Raw genomic sequence first — 16871 nt, forward strand, 5'->3', positions numbered from 1 at the left:
AAAAGCTGCCAGTTTTGAGTGAGGCACAAGCAGGAAAGGGCTCTATGGCACATCCACATTGTGCTAAAAGCAGGTCTGTCATTTGGATCACTTAACCTAGCAGACTCTATGATTTTGGAGTTATTGTGGAGGGAAAACAATGCAGGAGAAATTAAAGCAAAACCACAGTATATATACTCTTCATTTTTCTCTGCTCATTTTATTGGATAACTGTATAAAAACCACATACAGCACATTACTGGAGAAAATATTTTATTTTCCAAATGTATAATGTATTCTACACTCAATTATTTCTGTAATATTTTACCTTTTTATTAAAACTACATATTTTAATACATTTCATCTTTTCTCAAAGGCTGTGGTATAATTGTGATTATCTTTAGCAACCAAAGTCTATTTCCAGAGATTTAAACTTGATATGGAGAAAAATGCCACGTTAAGTCCTTTTGAACTGGTGTATTGGTTTGTTCCAGGATCCAGAGGCTACTCCAAGCTTTAAAGCAAAGCGAAACCCTCAGACTGGTCTCAGCTGCTTGAGAAACCTCTGGATGGGGTCACTGGCTTGCTCTGCACAGGACAGTTTCTCACTGAGCTAGGCTGGAATATCTGGAAGAGGGAACTGAGGTATTTGCTGCATCCAGGCATTTGTTCTGGGTGGCAGGTGGGGAGAACCCTGTTTCTTATGTCAGATTTCTGTTGGTAATCATTTCTCTGTAAGAATAAAGAGCAAATGGGTAGCTCCGGGTGCTTGATGATACCAAGATTTTGCTCTCAGTTACTTATCTCTCAGTGACACTAAGACCAATGACAAAGACGACAAGGGCTGAGTTCACGGTGAGCAAAGGTGACCGTGACAACTGTGATTGTGGCACAGATTGGGATTGGACTCTTGGAAAGGTCTCCCAGGCTTGAATTATTCCAAGCAGCCAGTAGAGAGCTTGAATGTAGACATACTGTGTTTGGATCTATCCTACTTTTCTCTATTGTCCACTGACTTTAATTTTTATACTCAGAAATAGTTTCCATCTCTATCATAGTACCTCCATAAAATCTAAGATCGTACCCAAACTTTCCATTAGAATGTCCATTATTCAAAATTAAATAACTAAAATAAATAACGGGTAGCTAATGAGATTTTTTTTTAGGAAGTAAAAAGACATGACCTCAGTGTTTCTTCTTAGCATAATGCTGACCTCTCAAATGTGGGGAAGATTCCAATTCAGAGGAAGGTTTAAAACCTACATAAAAATATAACATACATCAACACATAGAATATTCTTGAATACAAAGGAAATTCAAGTGACCATATCCTTGCTGACAATATAACACAAATAAAATTTCCATGAAAATTTTAGCACAAACTGCGATTCATTTCTAGTTAACACATGGAAACAACTGATACTCAAATTCTAACTACTAGAGCATACACATCTGAATGTGGTTTGAATATGTACATGTGCTTCAAAGTAGAGTTTGGTTTTGAGCTAGTAATTTTTATTCTAATTCACAATTTATGACTCTAAATTTCAGTTGTTTTTAATAAGAAATTAGGAGAAAAGCTAAATTTCTGACACTTGGATCAGAAAATAGCTAAGAGTCATTCTTGTGTATATTCAGTAAGAAGCTATTCTAAAGCTGCTGCTTTACTTAGCTATTTCTTTAAATAAAAGCCTTTGGGCAGTAATCTACTCTCCTAATTACAGTAAAATATTCTAACCCTTTCTCCAATTCCTATTACAACTGGAAGAGTCACAATTTTTTAATGATTTCACCAACATTTTGTATTTTAGAAATGCCGGCAACATTACTTTCTGTAAAATACAAAGCAACTTTAAAAATATTCAGCTAGTACTAGCATTTAGGTTTTGAAAGGATTCCTTCATAATGAAACAAAATGTTCAGAACAACTGTCAGCAACCAACCATTTAAAAATCAGATTTATGACCCCCCCACTTTTTTTTTGTTTGCTTTTTAAACCTCTGCTGGTTTATATGAAAGTGCTCCTAGCCAAGAAGACGGAGGAGGAATGATGTACCGTACTGAAAACTGTGACCTCATCAGAGGTCTTCTCAACTTGGCTCTGAACAACTTTAAAAGCCAACAGATCTGTACCATATGCTATTCTCAGGGTCAGTACTATGGGATGCCGTGTAATCTTTTGTTATTATTAACAAAAGCACCCTGGATTGGATCCAAGGTGGACATGTGTTATAAATGAATTCTGCTTTATAGTAAAGTACATTTAAAGTATAATTCATTGTACTTACCATAAAGTACATACAAGTAAAGGTACTCCTTTGAGCCAAAAATCTGATGCTGTCAAAGCAGTGTCCAATTCCTACTACCATTGTTGAATGAGACTAATTTGACCTCATTTCCTAAGTCCTGTGGAATCTTTTTAAGCTTTTAACATCTTACAATAGTGAACTGGCACTAGTTTAGGTCTATAAAAACGTAATTGTCACATATCACACAAAAACATGATAACCAGCACAAATTTCTATAAATCTTTAAAACAAAGTCTTTGAATAACAACTAAATGTATAATGCTACAGAAGACCCAAAGAAGCACTCTAAATGATGGATATTTAATGATGGTAAACAAGAATTACTTTCTAAAAACCTGTACCAATGTTAACTTTAGGTAGAATATAACATGGAATTATTTCATGAAATATAGTCTCTTTCTATGCTCTCCTGACAACACTCCCAACAGAAAGCTTCCAGTCTATTTGCTGTTTCTTGGCTGATGAGACATTCATCTTTTAATTCCCTGATTGTCTTCCTCAATGATTTTTGGAAACGTTTTTCTCGGTCTAAAACATTCCGCAGACTTTTCTTGGTATCCTCTAGCTCGCTGATCACATGATCTAATTTATGCTTAAGTTTCTTTGGACTGTCCATTACACTGTAGCTATGTTCCTAAAAACATAAACACCAAGTTATTAAACTGGAGAGACAAGTAGTTAGATAAAAGTTTTTAGCTAGGCCTCAGCTGTTTCTTACGATGATTAGGTATCTTTAAGTTGGTGATACTTAGAGGTTTAAAGAACACAGGAAGAGGATGGGGGTGGAAGCAGTATTTTGGGTGCCCAGAGACTTCCCCCTTTATCTAAGGCTAGGAATAACATGAGGGGTACAATATCTATTGATGGGAAGCACTGCTTATTGGGGTAAGTATTTGCTATGAACATGACACCTGTAATGACTATCCAGCTTTTGTTCCCTAGGCGTGGCGCTGCTAAGTTTAAGTTTTACCTACCCAAAAATCTTATGTTGTTAAACTTTTAACGATTTTATTTTATTTTGATAAATATCTCATTTTAAAGGTGATGACAAAAAAGGAGCACTGGAGCAGGTCCTCAGGTTGAGTGTTTTTATTTAGCGAGGACCTTGGTTTTGGGTTTTTGGAGACAGAATTTAAGCTCTTTCAATATTTATTATGGTTATGCTTAAGTTTGCTGGGTATACTTTTTTTCAATTGAAAATAGGGAAAGTAACACTAACAGATCTTAAAAAGGCACTATAAAATAATTTTGAAAAGCTGTTACTCACTATTAAAATTACTAAAGAGAACATTTGCTTCTGGCCAGTATGACAGAGACTGAATTGATTCCTATCTAAAAAACCCGACATAGGGCCAAAAGACATAAAAAACGTTATGAAGATAACAGAGATCAGGCAGGGAAGGCAGCAATCCTGGAGACATGCAAACTAAGAGGTGAACCCTATGACTGACTGCCCCAGCTTACTGTCTTGGGAGAGTGTGTATGCCTCAGTGCATGGAGGGGAAACCCAGGCAGAGCTTAGTAGATTGAGAAGATTGTGTGAAGCATCCAGGAAGACCAAGAGAGAACTCTGAAGATCCTTAGAGGCTCCCCTTCTAGTATTCAGTGCACACAGGCAGGAAACTGCTCAAGGCTGAAGAAAGAATGACCAGAGAAGACCAGGAGTGCCCTGTGCTCCGATGGCATGGCCACTTTTCCCACCCCTTCCAGATCAGAAAATTTCAAGGTTCATGGGGCATTGAGGAGAGCATACAAAAGGGTCTTGCTCCAGCAGTGGAGAACAAATAGCCCTAAACTGAACATTCTCCTGGTCCTGCCTAATAAAACCTGAAAGGATCAAACTGTTTCCAAATAATTTTGTGGTATCCCAGAATAAAGCTCAAAAATACAAGACACAAAAATATCTAGCATCCAGCAAAGTAAAATTCACAATGTGTGGCACACAACATCTACCAAGTATGCAAAGAAGTAGGACAACATGAACCATAAACCAGTCAATGGAAAATAATCAAGAATTTATACAAAAGATGGAATTACCAGATAAAAGAATTAAGGTTATTAAAATAATATTCTATATGTTCAAGAAGTTAGGGAGAGAACGAAAGATATAAAAAAGAATCAAACAGAACACCTAGAGGTAAAATTTACAACGTGTTGAGGTGAAAAATACATTGGGGGGAATAGCATATTAGTGAAAGTGAAGATACAGCAATATGAACCATCCAGAACAGACTACAGAGAGAAAAGGGAGTATTGAAAAACAAACTCAGAAAAAAACAAAAAATTAGCAGAGCATCAGTGAGTGGTAGCATGACTCAGCTAGCCTAATATACATGTAATCAGGATCCCTGAAGCAATGGAAAGAAAAGTTGAGGTAGAATGAAATACCTGAAGACTCCATGAGTCTTCAAAATTTTTCCAAATTTGATGAAAACTATAAACCCACCGATAAAGAAGCTCAAAAATCCCAAGCATGAGAAATATGAAGACTGAACTATATATATCATAATCGAATTATTCAAACCACTGGGAAAGAAAAATTCTTAAAAGCCAAAAAAAAAAAAAAAGAAAAAGAGACATGTTAGAGGATACAGAATGTATAGAGGATATAGAGGACAGATTTTTCATTAGAAATGAAGCCTATGAGAATAATCTCTGAAGAACTAAAAACAAATAAAAAAATCTCCAAAACTATCAATCTAGGATTTGATACCCAATGAAAAATCTTTCAAACACGAAGACTAAATAATGACTTCTTTCAGAAATATAAAAGCTGAAAGAATTCATCCCCAGCAAAGCTGCTTTATAAGAAATGTTAAAATGCTTCAGACAGAATGATGCCAGATGGAAATATGGACTTATGCAAAGGAATGAAAAGCCCTGGCAATGGCCACTACACAGGTAATGTATACAGATTTTTTCTTATTATTTATATCTCTTTAAAAGATAATTTATTGTTAAAAAATAGATAATTTGTTGTTAAAAAACAAAGAACAAATGGAACATGTAGGAAACCAAACAGGATCAATACACTAAGTGAAAATGGTCTAAATAACCCAATTAAAAGGCTGAAATGACTAGATAAGATTAAAAAATCAAGACCCAACAGTATAAGCTCCCTAAAAGAAACATGTACTTCAAAAAGTCCCAAATAGGTTTAAAGTAAAAGAGTAGAAAAAGATACAGATCTTCCTCCACTTATGATGGGTCTCACAAGACCTATTTTATAATAAAGTATTGAATATCTCATGTCATTTATTGAATACTGTATTGGAAGTGAAAAATACAATGGTTGTATGGGCACAGAATGGTTGCAAGTGTGTTGGTTGTTCACCCTTGTGGCTGCATGGCTGACTGGGAGCTGTGGCTTGCTGCTACTGTCCAGCATCACAAAAGAGTATAGTACTCCATATCGCTGGCCCAGGAAAAGACAAAAATTAGAAACTTAAAATATGGCTTCTACTGAATGCCTTATTCATTTTGCACTATTGGAAAGCTGAAAAATCATGAGTTGAATCATCATAAGTTGGGGACCATCTGTACACCCATATAACACTAAAGAAAAAGGAAACTAGAGTGGATATACTGCTATCAGAAAAATAGATTTCAGACTAAAGAACATTACCAGGGAAGGTCATTTCCTAATAATAAAGGGATTAAATTAACAAGACAAAACAATCCTAGATATTAGCACTCAATCACAGTGCTGCAAAATGTAATGAGTAAAAACTGACAAGTTCAAGGAGAATTAGACAAATACATAGTTACAACAGAAAGTTAAACTCCTCTCTCAATAACAGAACAAGTAGACAGAAATTTAGTAAGGATAAAATCTTGAACAACAGTCTTGATATTTCTAAAACATTCTAGGTAACATCAGCAGAATGCACATTCTTTGCAAATGCACACAGAACATTTGCCAAGACAGGCTATATTAGAGACTATAAATCTCAATAAATTTAAAAACATCTCAAGCAATTTCAAGCCATACAATGTATTCTGACTACCACAGAATTAAATTAGGCACATTAATAGAAAGACATCTGGAAAATTCCCCAGTATTTGGAAACTACAGGGCACACACACACTTCTAAATAACTCATGGGTCAAAGAACAAATAAAAATGGAATTTGAAAGTTTTCTGAACTAAATGAAAATGAAAACATTTATGGAGTGTTGCTAAAGCAACACCTAGGGAGAAATTAATACCACTAAATGCCTACATTATAAAGGAATGTCTCAAGTCAATGACCTTAGCTTTCATTTTAAGAAACTAGAAAAAGATGAGCAAATTTTACTGGAATAAATAGAAAAAGCAAATAGTAAAGATGAATGGAAATCACTGAAGTAGAAAACAAAAACAAAAAAAAGTGAGAAAATCAATGGAAGCTAGTTCTTTAACAAGATCAATAAAACTGACAAATCTCTAGGTAGACTGATCAGCAATAAAAAAGAACAGAAACAAATTGCCAATATCAGAAATGGGAGAGATGATATCACTACAAATTCTACATATATTAAAAAGGACAGTAAGCCAATATTATGAACAATTTTAAGCTGTTAAACTTGACAACTGAGATAAAATGGGACAAATCCCTTGCAAGATACAAGCTACCAAAAAAAACCTTACCTACAAAATCACACACCCTGATAGTTTAACTGGAGTATTCTACCAAATACTTATGGAAGAAATAACATTAAATCTATACAAACTCTTTCAGAAAATCAAAAAAGGAGGCAATATTTTCCAACTTTTTCATTAAGGTCAGCATTATTCTGATTCTAAGCCAGACAAAAATATTACAAGGAAAGAAAACTACAGGTCAATATCCCTACTGAACATACAAGAAAAGATTCTAAACAAAATTTTAATAAATCCAATTCAACAATATATAAGAGGATAACACACCATGAAGAAGTTGAGTTTATTCTGAGGTTGGTTTAATATTCAAACATCAATTGATATAACTAATCATTTTTCCCAAACTAAAAAAGAAAAACCATAGAAAACCTCAATAGACACAGAAAAAGTGTTCGACAAAACTAACATTCATTTCTGATAAAAAACTTTCAGCAAACTAGGAACAGAAAGGCACTTCCTCAACCTGATAAAAGCATTTATGAAAAACCTACAGTTAACATCATATTCAGTGGTGAAAGACTGAATGTCTTCTTCCTAAAATCAGGAGCAAAGCATGGAGATCAGCTCTCAGTGTTCTCTATTCAGCAAAGCCCTGGAGGTTCAAAGCAGTCCAATAAATATTGCAGGAAAGAAATGAGGCATCCATATTAGAAAGGAAAAATTAAAACTATCTTTAATGACAGACAACATGATTATGTAGAAAATATAACAGCCTTTACAAAAAAGCATAATTAATATATGAGTTTACAAGTTTGCCAAGTACAAAATCAGCATACAAAAATCAACTTCCATATACTATCAGTAAACCAAACAAAACAACACCATTTGTAATAGCATCCAAACACATATAATACTTAGGGATAAATCTGACAAAATGAAAGACCTATACACTGAAAACTACAAAACATTGTTGAGAGAAGTTAAAGACCTGAATAAATGCAGAGATATAATGAGTTCACAGGTTCAAAGACTTAAAACAGTTTCATTAGGATGTCAATTCTTCTCAAATGAATCTGTACATACAACACAACCCAGCTAAAATTCCAGTAGGCGTTTTTGTAGAAATTGTTACAAAATGATTCTAGGGGCACCTGGGTGGCTCAGTCAGTTAAGCGGCTGACTGATCTTGATCATGACTGGTCATGATCTTGCAGTTCGTGAGTTCAAGCCCCGTGTCGGGCTCTGTGCTGAAAGCTCAGAGCCTGGAGCCTGCTTCAGATTCTGTGTCTGCCTCTCTCTCTCTCTGCCCCTCCCCTGCTTGCACTGTCTTTCTCAAAAGTAAATAAACATTAAAAAAAGAAAAGATTCTAAAAATTCATATGAAAATGCAAAAGATCTAGAATATTTGAAAATTAACAAAGTTGGAAGACAAACACTGCCCTATTTCAAGTATTACTATGAAGCGATGGTAATCAAGAAAGTAAAACAGACCTGGATTCTAGGTGTGGCTCTAATATGAGTATGCAAGGAGATGAATAAATAATGCAAGCTTGAAAACTGTGTATGTATGACTGTTCTTTAAGAAAACCTAAAGATGTGACTATATTTTTTATTAGATGTTTCCATGTAGAAAATATAGTACTCAAAGGGATTATTGCATTTTCTTGGTAAAAAATAGCTGTATGAAAGCACTCTTTGAACTAAATATGCAACCAAAGGATTAACTACCTGTATATTATTATCCCATATATAAAAATTATAATGGCTCTGGGAAACACTATTTTTGGGCATTTTATATATTTATATAACATATTTATATATATATATATATATACAAATACATATACACATATATACATGTACATATATATAATTATGTATACATAATATATAACATTATATAGATATATAATTATGTATATATAATATATAACATAATACATATTTAATATATATATAACACATATATATTAATGTCAGGGTACCTGGGTGGCATAGTTGGTTAAGCTTAGGTCATGATCTCATGGTTTGTGGGGCTCAGCCCCACCTCTAGCTCCACACTGACAGCATGGCATCTGCTTGGGATTCTCTCCCTCCCTTTCTCTGCCCCTCCCCCATTCATGCACGTGTACGTGCACACTTGGGTAGGCTCTCTCTCAAAATAAGTAAACTTAAAAAAACCCTCAAATGCCTAAACCTCTAGTTTAATCCTAATGGAGAAGACGTATTACCTTAAAAATATCAACGTTAGTTCAGTAAGTAATTTTACTTACAAAAGTGAACTGAGATTGGAATTCTTCAGTACATGAGGAAGCACCAACAAGCTGGTGATTGTGGTTTGTGACTGGAAGAATTTTGAGGGTGAAGTTTTTTCTAGAATGAAGTTTTTCTTTTTTCCCCTGTTAAGAAGAGTTAATAAAAATCATTGTAGATACTTCTGTCCTTTCTTACATTTTTATTCCTTCTCTACTTTGTGTAGTGGAATTAATATTTCTTTTCATGAAATTGCTCTAAAAACTCAGTAAATTTTAAATTTCTCTGAGATTAAAGGAACTTCCTGAAAATAATTCTAAAGTTCATCTAGAAACACAAATTTTCCTAAAAAAAAAAAAAAAAGAGAGTGGTATTGAGAAAGAATACGTTCTACCACTTATTAAAGATATATTACCCAATAACAACAGTTAAAGTAGTGTGCTACTCTCCTAAGATGAGACAGAAAAATCTGTAAATATATCAAGTGTATAAAAGGTGTTAAGATAAAAAATGGCATTCTAAATAAGTGGAAAAAGGCTATAAATCATGTAAAAATGAATTAAGAAAAATAGTTACATCCTTTATATATAATAAATCATGATGAAATTTTAGTACTGAAAATTTATGTACAAATGAAAACCCTTAGGAACTAGAAAAAATCAGCAAATATTTATATAATCTTAAGGTGGGGAAGGCTAAAGTCGGACAATTCAATAAAAAATATACAACATACTATTTAAAAAAGAAGTCTGAACTTCAAACAAAACAAAAAATACCAAACCAATGTGATAATTAGTACTAAAGACAAATGACAAAAAGTAACTATAACACATGGGGCACCTGGGTGGCTCAGTCGGTTAAGTGTCTGACCAGCTCAGGTCATGATCTTGTGGTTCGTGAATTCAAGCCCCGCATCAGGCTCTGTGCTAATGGTTCAGAGCCCGGAGCCTGCTTTGGATTCGTGTCTCCCTCTCTCTGCCCCTCCCCTGCTCACACACACTTTCTCTCTCAAAAAAAAATAAACATTAAAAAATAAATAAAATTATAAAAAAAAAAGTAAATGCAACACAGATGGCAGTTAAATGATTTGTATCTTCAATGTACAGTGTTTTTACATGTAGTTTAAAAAAGATGAAAATAGCAGAGGACCCAAATAAGTAACTCACAAAAAATACAAACGTCTAACAAACATATGAAAAAATGTGGAGACTCACCAATATTCAAAAATAAAACAATAAAATGCCACTTTTGCCTATCAATTTTAACAAAGGTTTAAAAACACAACTTACACTGAGGATTAGGGTGGATGGACACTTTCATGCATAGCTACTGGGAAGAAGATTGGTACAAGCTTTCTGGTGGGCCTTTGGGGATCTGATTCAAAAGCAAAGGCTTTAAAAATGTGTATAATCTTTGATCTAACAATTTTATTTCCAGGAATTTGGTTTGAGGAAATAAGGATAAGTACAAAGATTTGGCTAGAATTATGTTCATCACAGTGTTAATTTAAAATAGTAAAAGATGATAACCTATATACAATAGTGATTGGGTTACATAAACCACTGTTCATACATAAGATCCATTGCTACATGGTCACTAAAATGTTCCATAAAACCAATACCACCAGGTATTGACAAGGATATAGAACCAGAGGAACACTTACATGCAGATGGTGAGACTACAAATTGGCAAAACCACTTTGGAAAAACTACAGCAGTATCAGCTCAAGCTGAACACACACATCCCTAGGACCCAGTAGTTCCACTTTTAAGAGAATTGTACATATACTCTGCAGAAATGTGAACCTAAGTGCACCAAAAGACATGGACAAAAACATTCATAGTTGCACCATTCATAATAGCTCCAAAGTGAAAACGACCTAAATGTTTGTCAATAGTAGAATGGTGAAAGTTTATTTAAACAATAGAATACTATAATGCAGAGAAAATGAATGGACTATTATCACATACTACAACATGGATGAATCACACAAACAAAATGCTGAGCTAAGCAAGTCAGAGTACATACTGTCTGAGTTCATTTATATAACTGATGGTGACAGAAGTCAGGATAGTAGTTACCTTTGGGGCTGTAGTGACTGCCAAAGAGTATGAAGAGGTTTCTGGGTGCTGATACTATTTTATATCTTGGTATGAAGAGAGTTACATGAGTATATTCACTTTATGACAACTTATTGCTCAGTACACTTATGATGTGTGCGCTTTTCCATATAGATACTGTATTTCAGTAAATTTAGTTTAAAAAATTGATGTTCTACACAGGTTTCTCTTAAAAATATGATCCATAGATCTGCAAGACAATTGTGTGGGGTGCCTGTTAAAAAAATGCAGCCTTCTTAGGGGCTCCTGGATGGCTCAGTTGTTTAAGTGTCCAACTCTTGATTTTGGCTCAGTGTATGATCATGTGGTTAGTGAGTTCGAGCCCCGCACTGGGTACCACACTGACAATGTGGAACCTGCTTGGGATTCTCTTGTCTTTCTCTCTCCCTCTCTGCCCTTTCCCCGCTTGTGCTTTCTCTGTGTCTCAAAATAAATAAACTTAAAAAAAAAGTGCAGGTTTCTGGACTCCAGCACAAACTCAGTGAGTCAAATTCTCTGGGCCACATGATTCTCCATTTCATTTCATTTCATTTCATTTTCATTTCATTTCATTTTATTTTATTTTTCAACGTTTATTTATTTTTGGGACAGAGAGAGACAGAGCATGAACGGGGGAGGGGCAGAGAGAGAGGGAGACACAGAGTCGGAAACAGGCTCCAGGCTCTGAGCCATCAGCCCAGAGCCCGACGCGGGGCTCGAACTCACAGACCGCGAGCTCGTGACCTGGCTGAAGTCGGACGCTTAACCGACTGCGCCACCCAGGCGCCCCGATTCTCCATTTTAAACAAGCTCCCTGGATAATTCTTATGTAGGCTAAAGTTTGAGAGCCATTGTTGTGGAAAAATATTTAGCATCATGGAAAGCAGCAGTTAACAGTGGACTCTAGGGGCACCTGGGTGGCTTCAGTCAGTTAAGAGTCTGACTCTTGATTTTGGTTCAGGTCGTGATCTTCTCCTAGTCGTGTGATTGAGCCCTACATCGGGCTCTGTGCTGGGCATGGCACCTACTGGGCATGGCACCTTCTCTCTCTCTCCCTCTGTCCCTCCCCCTGCTCATGCACTCTCTCTCTAAAAAACAAAACAAAAACAAAAACAGAAAACAATGGACTCTGAAGCCAAAATGCCTGGGCTCAAATCCAGCCTCTGCCATTGAACAGCTGTGTGACAACGAGGAAGATATTCCAGCTCTCTGGACCTAGGTTTCCTCAAGTAGTAAAATGAGAATAACAATAGTATTTTTTTCACATGGGTGTTATGAGGATTAAATGAGTTTATATGCAAAGTGCCCCGAATAGTGCCTGGCACACAGTAAACACTATATAAATGTTGAGATGAAATGAATGGGGAGGGTGGAAGGGAATGAGATGGAAGCAAATTAAGAAAAGGATATACAGGTGATCCGTGAACAATGCAGGGTTAGGGACACCAACCTCCCTGCACAGTTGAAAATCTGTGTATAACTTTTGACTCTCCCAAAACTTAACTGTCAATAGCCTAATGCTTGTTGGTTGGAGGCCTTACCGTTAACAGTTGATTAACACATATTTTGTACGTGTATTATATACCATATTCTTACAATAAAGTAGAGAAAATATTATTAAAATCCTAAGGAAGAGAAAATACATTTAAAGTACTGCGCTGTGTATTTATTAAAAAATATCTGTATATAAGTAGACCCATGCATTCAAATTCTGTTTTCAAGGATCAAATGTACAGTGTAATTATAATTTTGTAAGAATATATAAATATAGGTGAATACATATACAAACATACACATACAAATGACTGGAAAGATACACATTGAAGTGTTAAAAGTATTATCTCTGGATTATGTGATTATTGATAATTTTTATTTTCTTTTTGCTTGTGTCATCTAATTTCCTATAATGCAAAATTTCTTTTGTTATAGGATATAGTTTTTGAAAGTTAGTAACTTATGGTTTGATTTTATTATGCCCACATTTCTTAAGGTTCTCAACATTAATGCTGGATGAGACCTTGCTATAAGGAAAGAAATCCTTTATAACAAATTGCACAAGATATTATAAATTTATTAACATGGGAGAGAGTGAGGCAGTCTCTTCTTGCTCACTCAGGCACTGGAAAATGACCAAGACCATCTCGAAGCAGGTACACTTCCAGATTACATATCTTCCTTGACTTATGATACGGTTATATAAATTGAGAATATTGTAAGTTGAAAAGGCATTTGATACACCCAACCTACTGAACATAATGGTTTAGACTACCCTACCTTAAACATACTCAGAACACTTACATTAGCCGATAGTTAGGCAAAGTCATTTAATGCAAAGCCTATTTTATAACGGAGTGTTGATATCTCGTGTAATTTATTAAATACTGTTCTGAAACTGAAAAACAGACTGGTTGTGTGGGTTCAGAATGATTGTCAGTGTATCAGTTGTTCACCCTCGTGACCATTGTGGCTGCAGCTTACTCCCACTGCCCAGCATCACAGGAATATGGTATTGCATACTCCCATGTGCGCTGTATTACGTATCGCTAGCCTAGGAAAAGATGAAACTTAAAAATTCAAAGTATGGTTTCTATTGAATGTGTATCGCTTTCGCACTGTTGTAAAGTTGAAAAATCAGAAGTTAAAGGCCATCTGTATTTCCCTTGTTTCCAACTGTCAGGAAGGAGATATCTTTCAATGGAGGTTCATGACTATTGTTCTGGGAACTGATAGGTTCTCCCTGAATTTTCTACACTGGAATCAGTTACTCTATGGTGTCTAGAAACACTTTGCCATATTTTAACTCAAGAGAGATACTGAGGGTGAGGCAGTCAACCCGTGGCACTAATATCACTGAAAAAAACCACAAAATTCAACTAGACTTTACTTATACAATCTTTTTATTTTCTTTTTCTTACCTCTTCTCTCCTTTCATTCTCCCGTTCTCCTCTCTTTTGCTTTTCTTCCTTTTAGTTTTACCTAGGCTTTAAGCTTGAATGTATGTGGCTCTAAAAGTATACTTTGGTCCTGTTACTTTGGCTCGATACTTTGGCTCTGCTCTTGACTTTTGCTCCAGTGTGAAGAGGACTGGCAACTTGGAACTTCAATCCAACCCTCTTATTTCCCTCCTTTTTTAGATATAAATCCTGAGTTATGTCAACTCCTAAAATCAGTCCCCTTCACCAAATATTTGTAACATGCCAGTATTTCTGAGTGGCTACTGGTAAAATACTCCTACTACATATTATAAAACCTGGAGCAGTCACTTCCAAATTTAGAAACTCAAAAAATGGACTTCAAACGAATAAGCAAACAATCAAAATGTTAGCCTGAATGGTGACGGCTCTTCAGCAGTACCATAAAAAATGAGTAACGATGCTAAGCAGTGTCTCATAAACAAACCTGTAAGTGAGATGAGGGATCAAAGATAGAAGGTATGACTCCAGGTTTCAGTTTAATATTTGGAGCACTTCTGTCAAAATCTGTCTTCTTAAAGTGCCTTGAACACAACACGTCTCCTTTTTTAGGCTCCCAGATGCCTGCAGCATTCACATCAAGTCTTTTCATGGCTAATACCCATTTTCTTTTGACGTTTTCATCTGTGGGGAATCTAGAAAAAAACATATAAACAGTATCCTAATATTAAGCACTGTCAATATATACTTGAACTAAGGTTGTGACTAAATTGGTTCACTGAGAAGTTTGTTACTACTCTTGGGAAATGGACTATTCAGGAAGCCATCATGAATCAAGCTTTCAGAACTTTCAGTTTTTTTTCTTTTTTTTAATTTTTTTTTTTCAACGTTTATTTATTTTGGGGACAGAGAGAGACAGAGCATGAACGGGGGAGGGGCAGAGAGAGAGGGAGACACAGAATCGGAAACAGGCTCCAGGCTCTGAGCCATCAGCCCAGAGCCCGACGCGGGGCTCGAACTCACGGACCGCGAGATCGTGACCTGGCTGAAGTCGGATACTTAACCGACTGCGCCACCCAGGCGCCCCAGAACTTTCAGTTTTAATAGATTTTTCCACCAATCATGCTGCAAACATATGGCCCTCATTTCAATTTTTCTCATATCATAAAGAAGAAAAGTTTCAAGGGATACTTCAACCTTACATTAAGATTCACAACTGGGGGATTTTCCTTCATCTATCTATGATAATACCATTTGGGACTTTTCCTATGTGAAGCCATACCCAGAATTGATCCCAGATGAACAGAGTACCTCATACTTTCATTCTTCTGTCAGCATCAGAAAGTTGCTTTGTACAGCATTTAACACACAACAGGTCTATAAATGCTTAGTGAATGAAGGCAGACAACAGCTGCACAGTTTGGGGTTCTAGAGAAAAGAACTATTTTGAGAGATCTGGAAACCAATAACCATATCTTCTGTAATTTTCCAAGCTGATTCAAATCTTTTTTTTTGGAATAAGGTGGGGTATACATACTCATTTTTTATTTCCTCATACCTAGCAAAGTACTTATCAGATCTTTCTCTAGCACATAGCACAGTGCCTGGCACAAAAGCAGCAAAATAAACTTCTAGCAAATGAATAATTATTAAAATTAGATCATCTTGACTTACCTGTAATACTGTTAAAGAACCCTTGGTCTGAACTTGTAATTTACATTTTTTCTCTACAACGTAAGTTTGATCTATTTCTAAATAGAAAGGTCAATATATTTGGGCAAAGATCCTTCCTTCAGATTGTAAACTCCATATAAGCAAAACACTTTCTTTGAAGGTATGTTAAAACACAAAGTAACAATATTAACAAAAATGAGCTTGATATTTTTGTTTACTAGCCTTTGATACCTTGACAGGAATCTTAAACTTTTAAACTAAGTTATAAAAACGTAAATGTATCCCTTCAAATTCACTTAAAAAGCTATTTATTTAAAAAAGCTTTGGGAACTAAAGGTCAAAACTGAAAAATTAAGTATAACTGTCTTTGGCTTTTTTAACAGAAGTACTTGGCTTAACTATGGCAAAATCTTACACGTGAAACGTCAGTCCTTTTAACTTGGAATTTGGCAAACAGCGGGAAGCACATCCAATGGCCGAGCAACATTTCACCATGATTTTAGCAACTCATAACAGAACTGAAAGAAAATTAAAACGGTAAGAGTTAGCAATTTCAAAGCTAAGGGGAACATGTTTACTTTTCCCAGCGTGTTTTGGGTGATGTGAAATCATGCTAGAAAGCCAAAGGCAAATATTTTCTTCCAACACTAACAGCTCTAAAAATTTTCCAGGGGCTTGCCTCTTCAGAAGGCCAATCATTTTTTCACTGCGCACCCGGAAGCGTCTGACTCAGTCTTGCAGGCTTGTACATTTCCCTTCCGCCTTTTTACAGGCACCATGCCACAAGGCCTTTGCACACGAACTCCTACTCATCTTTTTAGCTCACGTGTTGCTTCCCCAGGGAAGCCTTCCTTGGCACCCAGATTAATCCGATCCCCTCCAGCATTAACTCTCATAGAACACACACTTCTTCCTAGCACTTCTCAAAGCTGTAATCTTCATTTATGTCAGTGATTCATTCTGTGATCAATGTCTTTCTGCTTTACCAGTCTGCGAGATCCAAGAGGGCACGGTGGGGCGTGTACTTTTTCTCACTTTTTGTCCCCATGCTTAGCTGGTGACT

General features: G+C 35.7%; 1 protein-coding gene across 2 annotated transcripts in view; it reads right to left on the bottom strand.

Annotated features, from left to right (window-relative positions):
- Nucleotides 1-174: 174 nt before the first annotated feature.
- The window catches only part of THAP6 (THAP domain containing 6), a 17139-nt gene continuing 442 nt past the window's right edge, over nt 175-16871 (bottom strand). Inside the window, exons 2-5 of one of the 2 annotated variants that reach the window (XM_043572468.1) lie at nt 16224-16326; nt 14622-14829; nt 9144-9269; nt 175-2922 (exon numbers count right to left, since the gene is read on the bottom strand). In XM_043572468.1, the coding sequence (XP_043428403.1) occupies nt 2668-2922; nt 9144-9269; nt 14622-14829; nt 16224-16303 (669 nt within the window). In that variant the 5' untranslated portion in view covers nt 16304-16326 and the 3' untranslated portion in view covers nt 175-2667. The remainder of the gene's footprint in view (nt 2923-9143; nt 9270-14621; nt 14830-16223; nt 16327-16871) is intronic. The other variant, XM_043572469.1, reaches the window with a different exon arrangement.

The sequence above is a fragment of the Prionailurus bengalensis genome, chromosome B1 (assembly GCF_016509475.1).
Source record: "Prionailurus bengalensis isolate Pbe53 chromosome B1, Fcat_Pben_1.1_paternal_pri, whole genome shotgun sequence".
Classification (NCBI taxonomy): domain Eukaryota; kingdom Metazoa; phylum Chordata; class Mammalia; order Carnivora; family Felidae; genus Prionailurus; species Prionailurus bengalensis.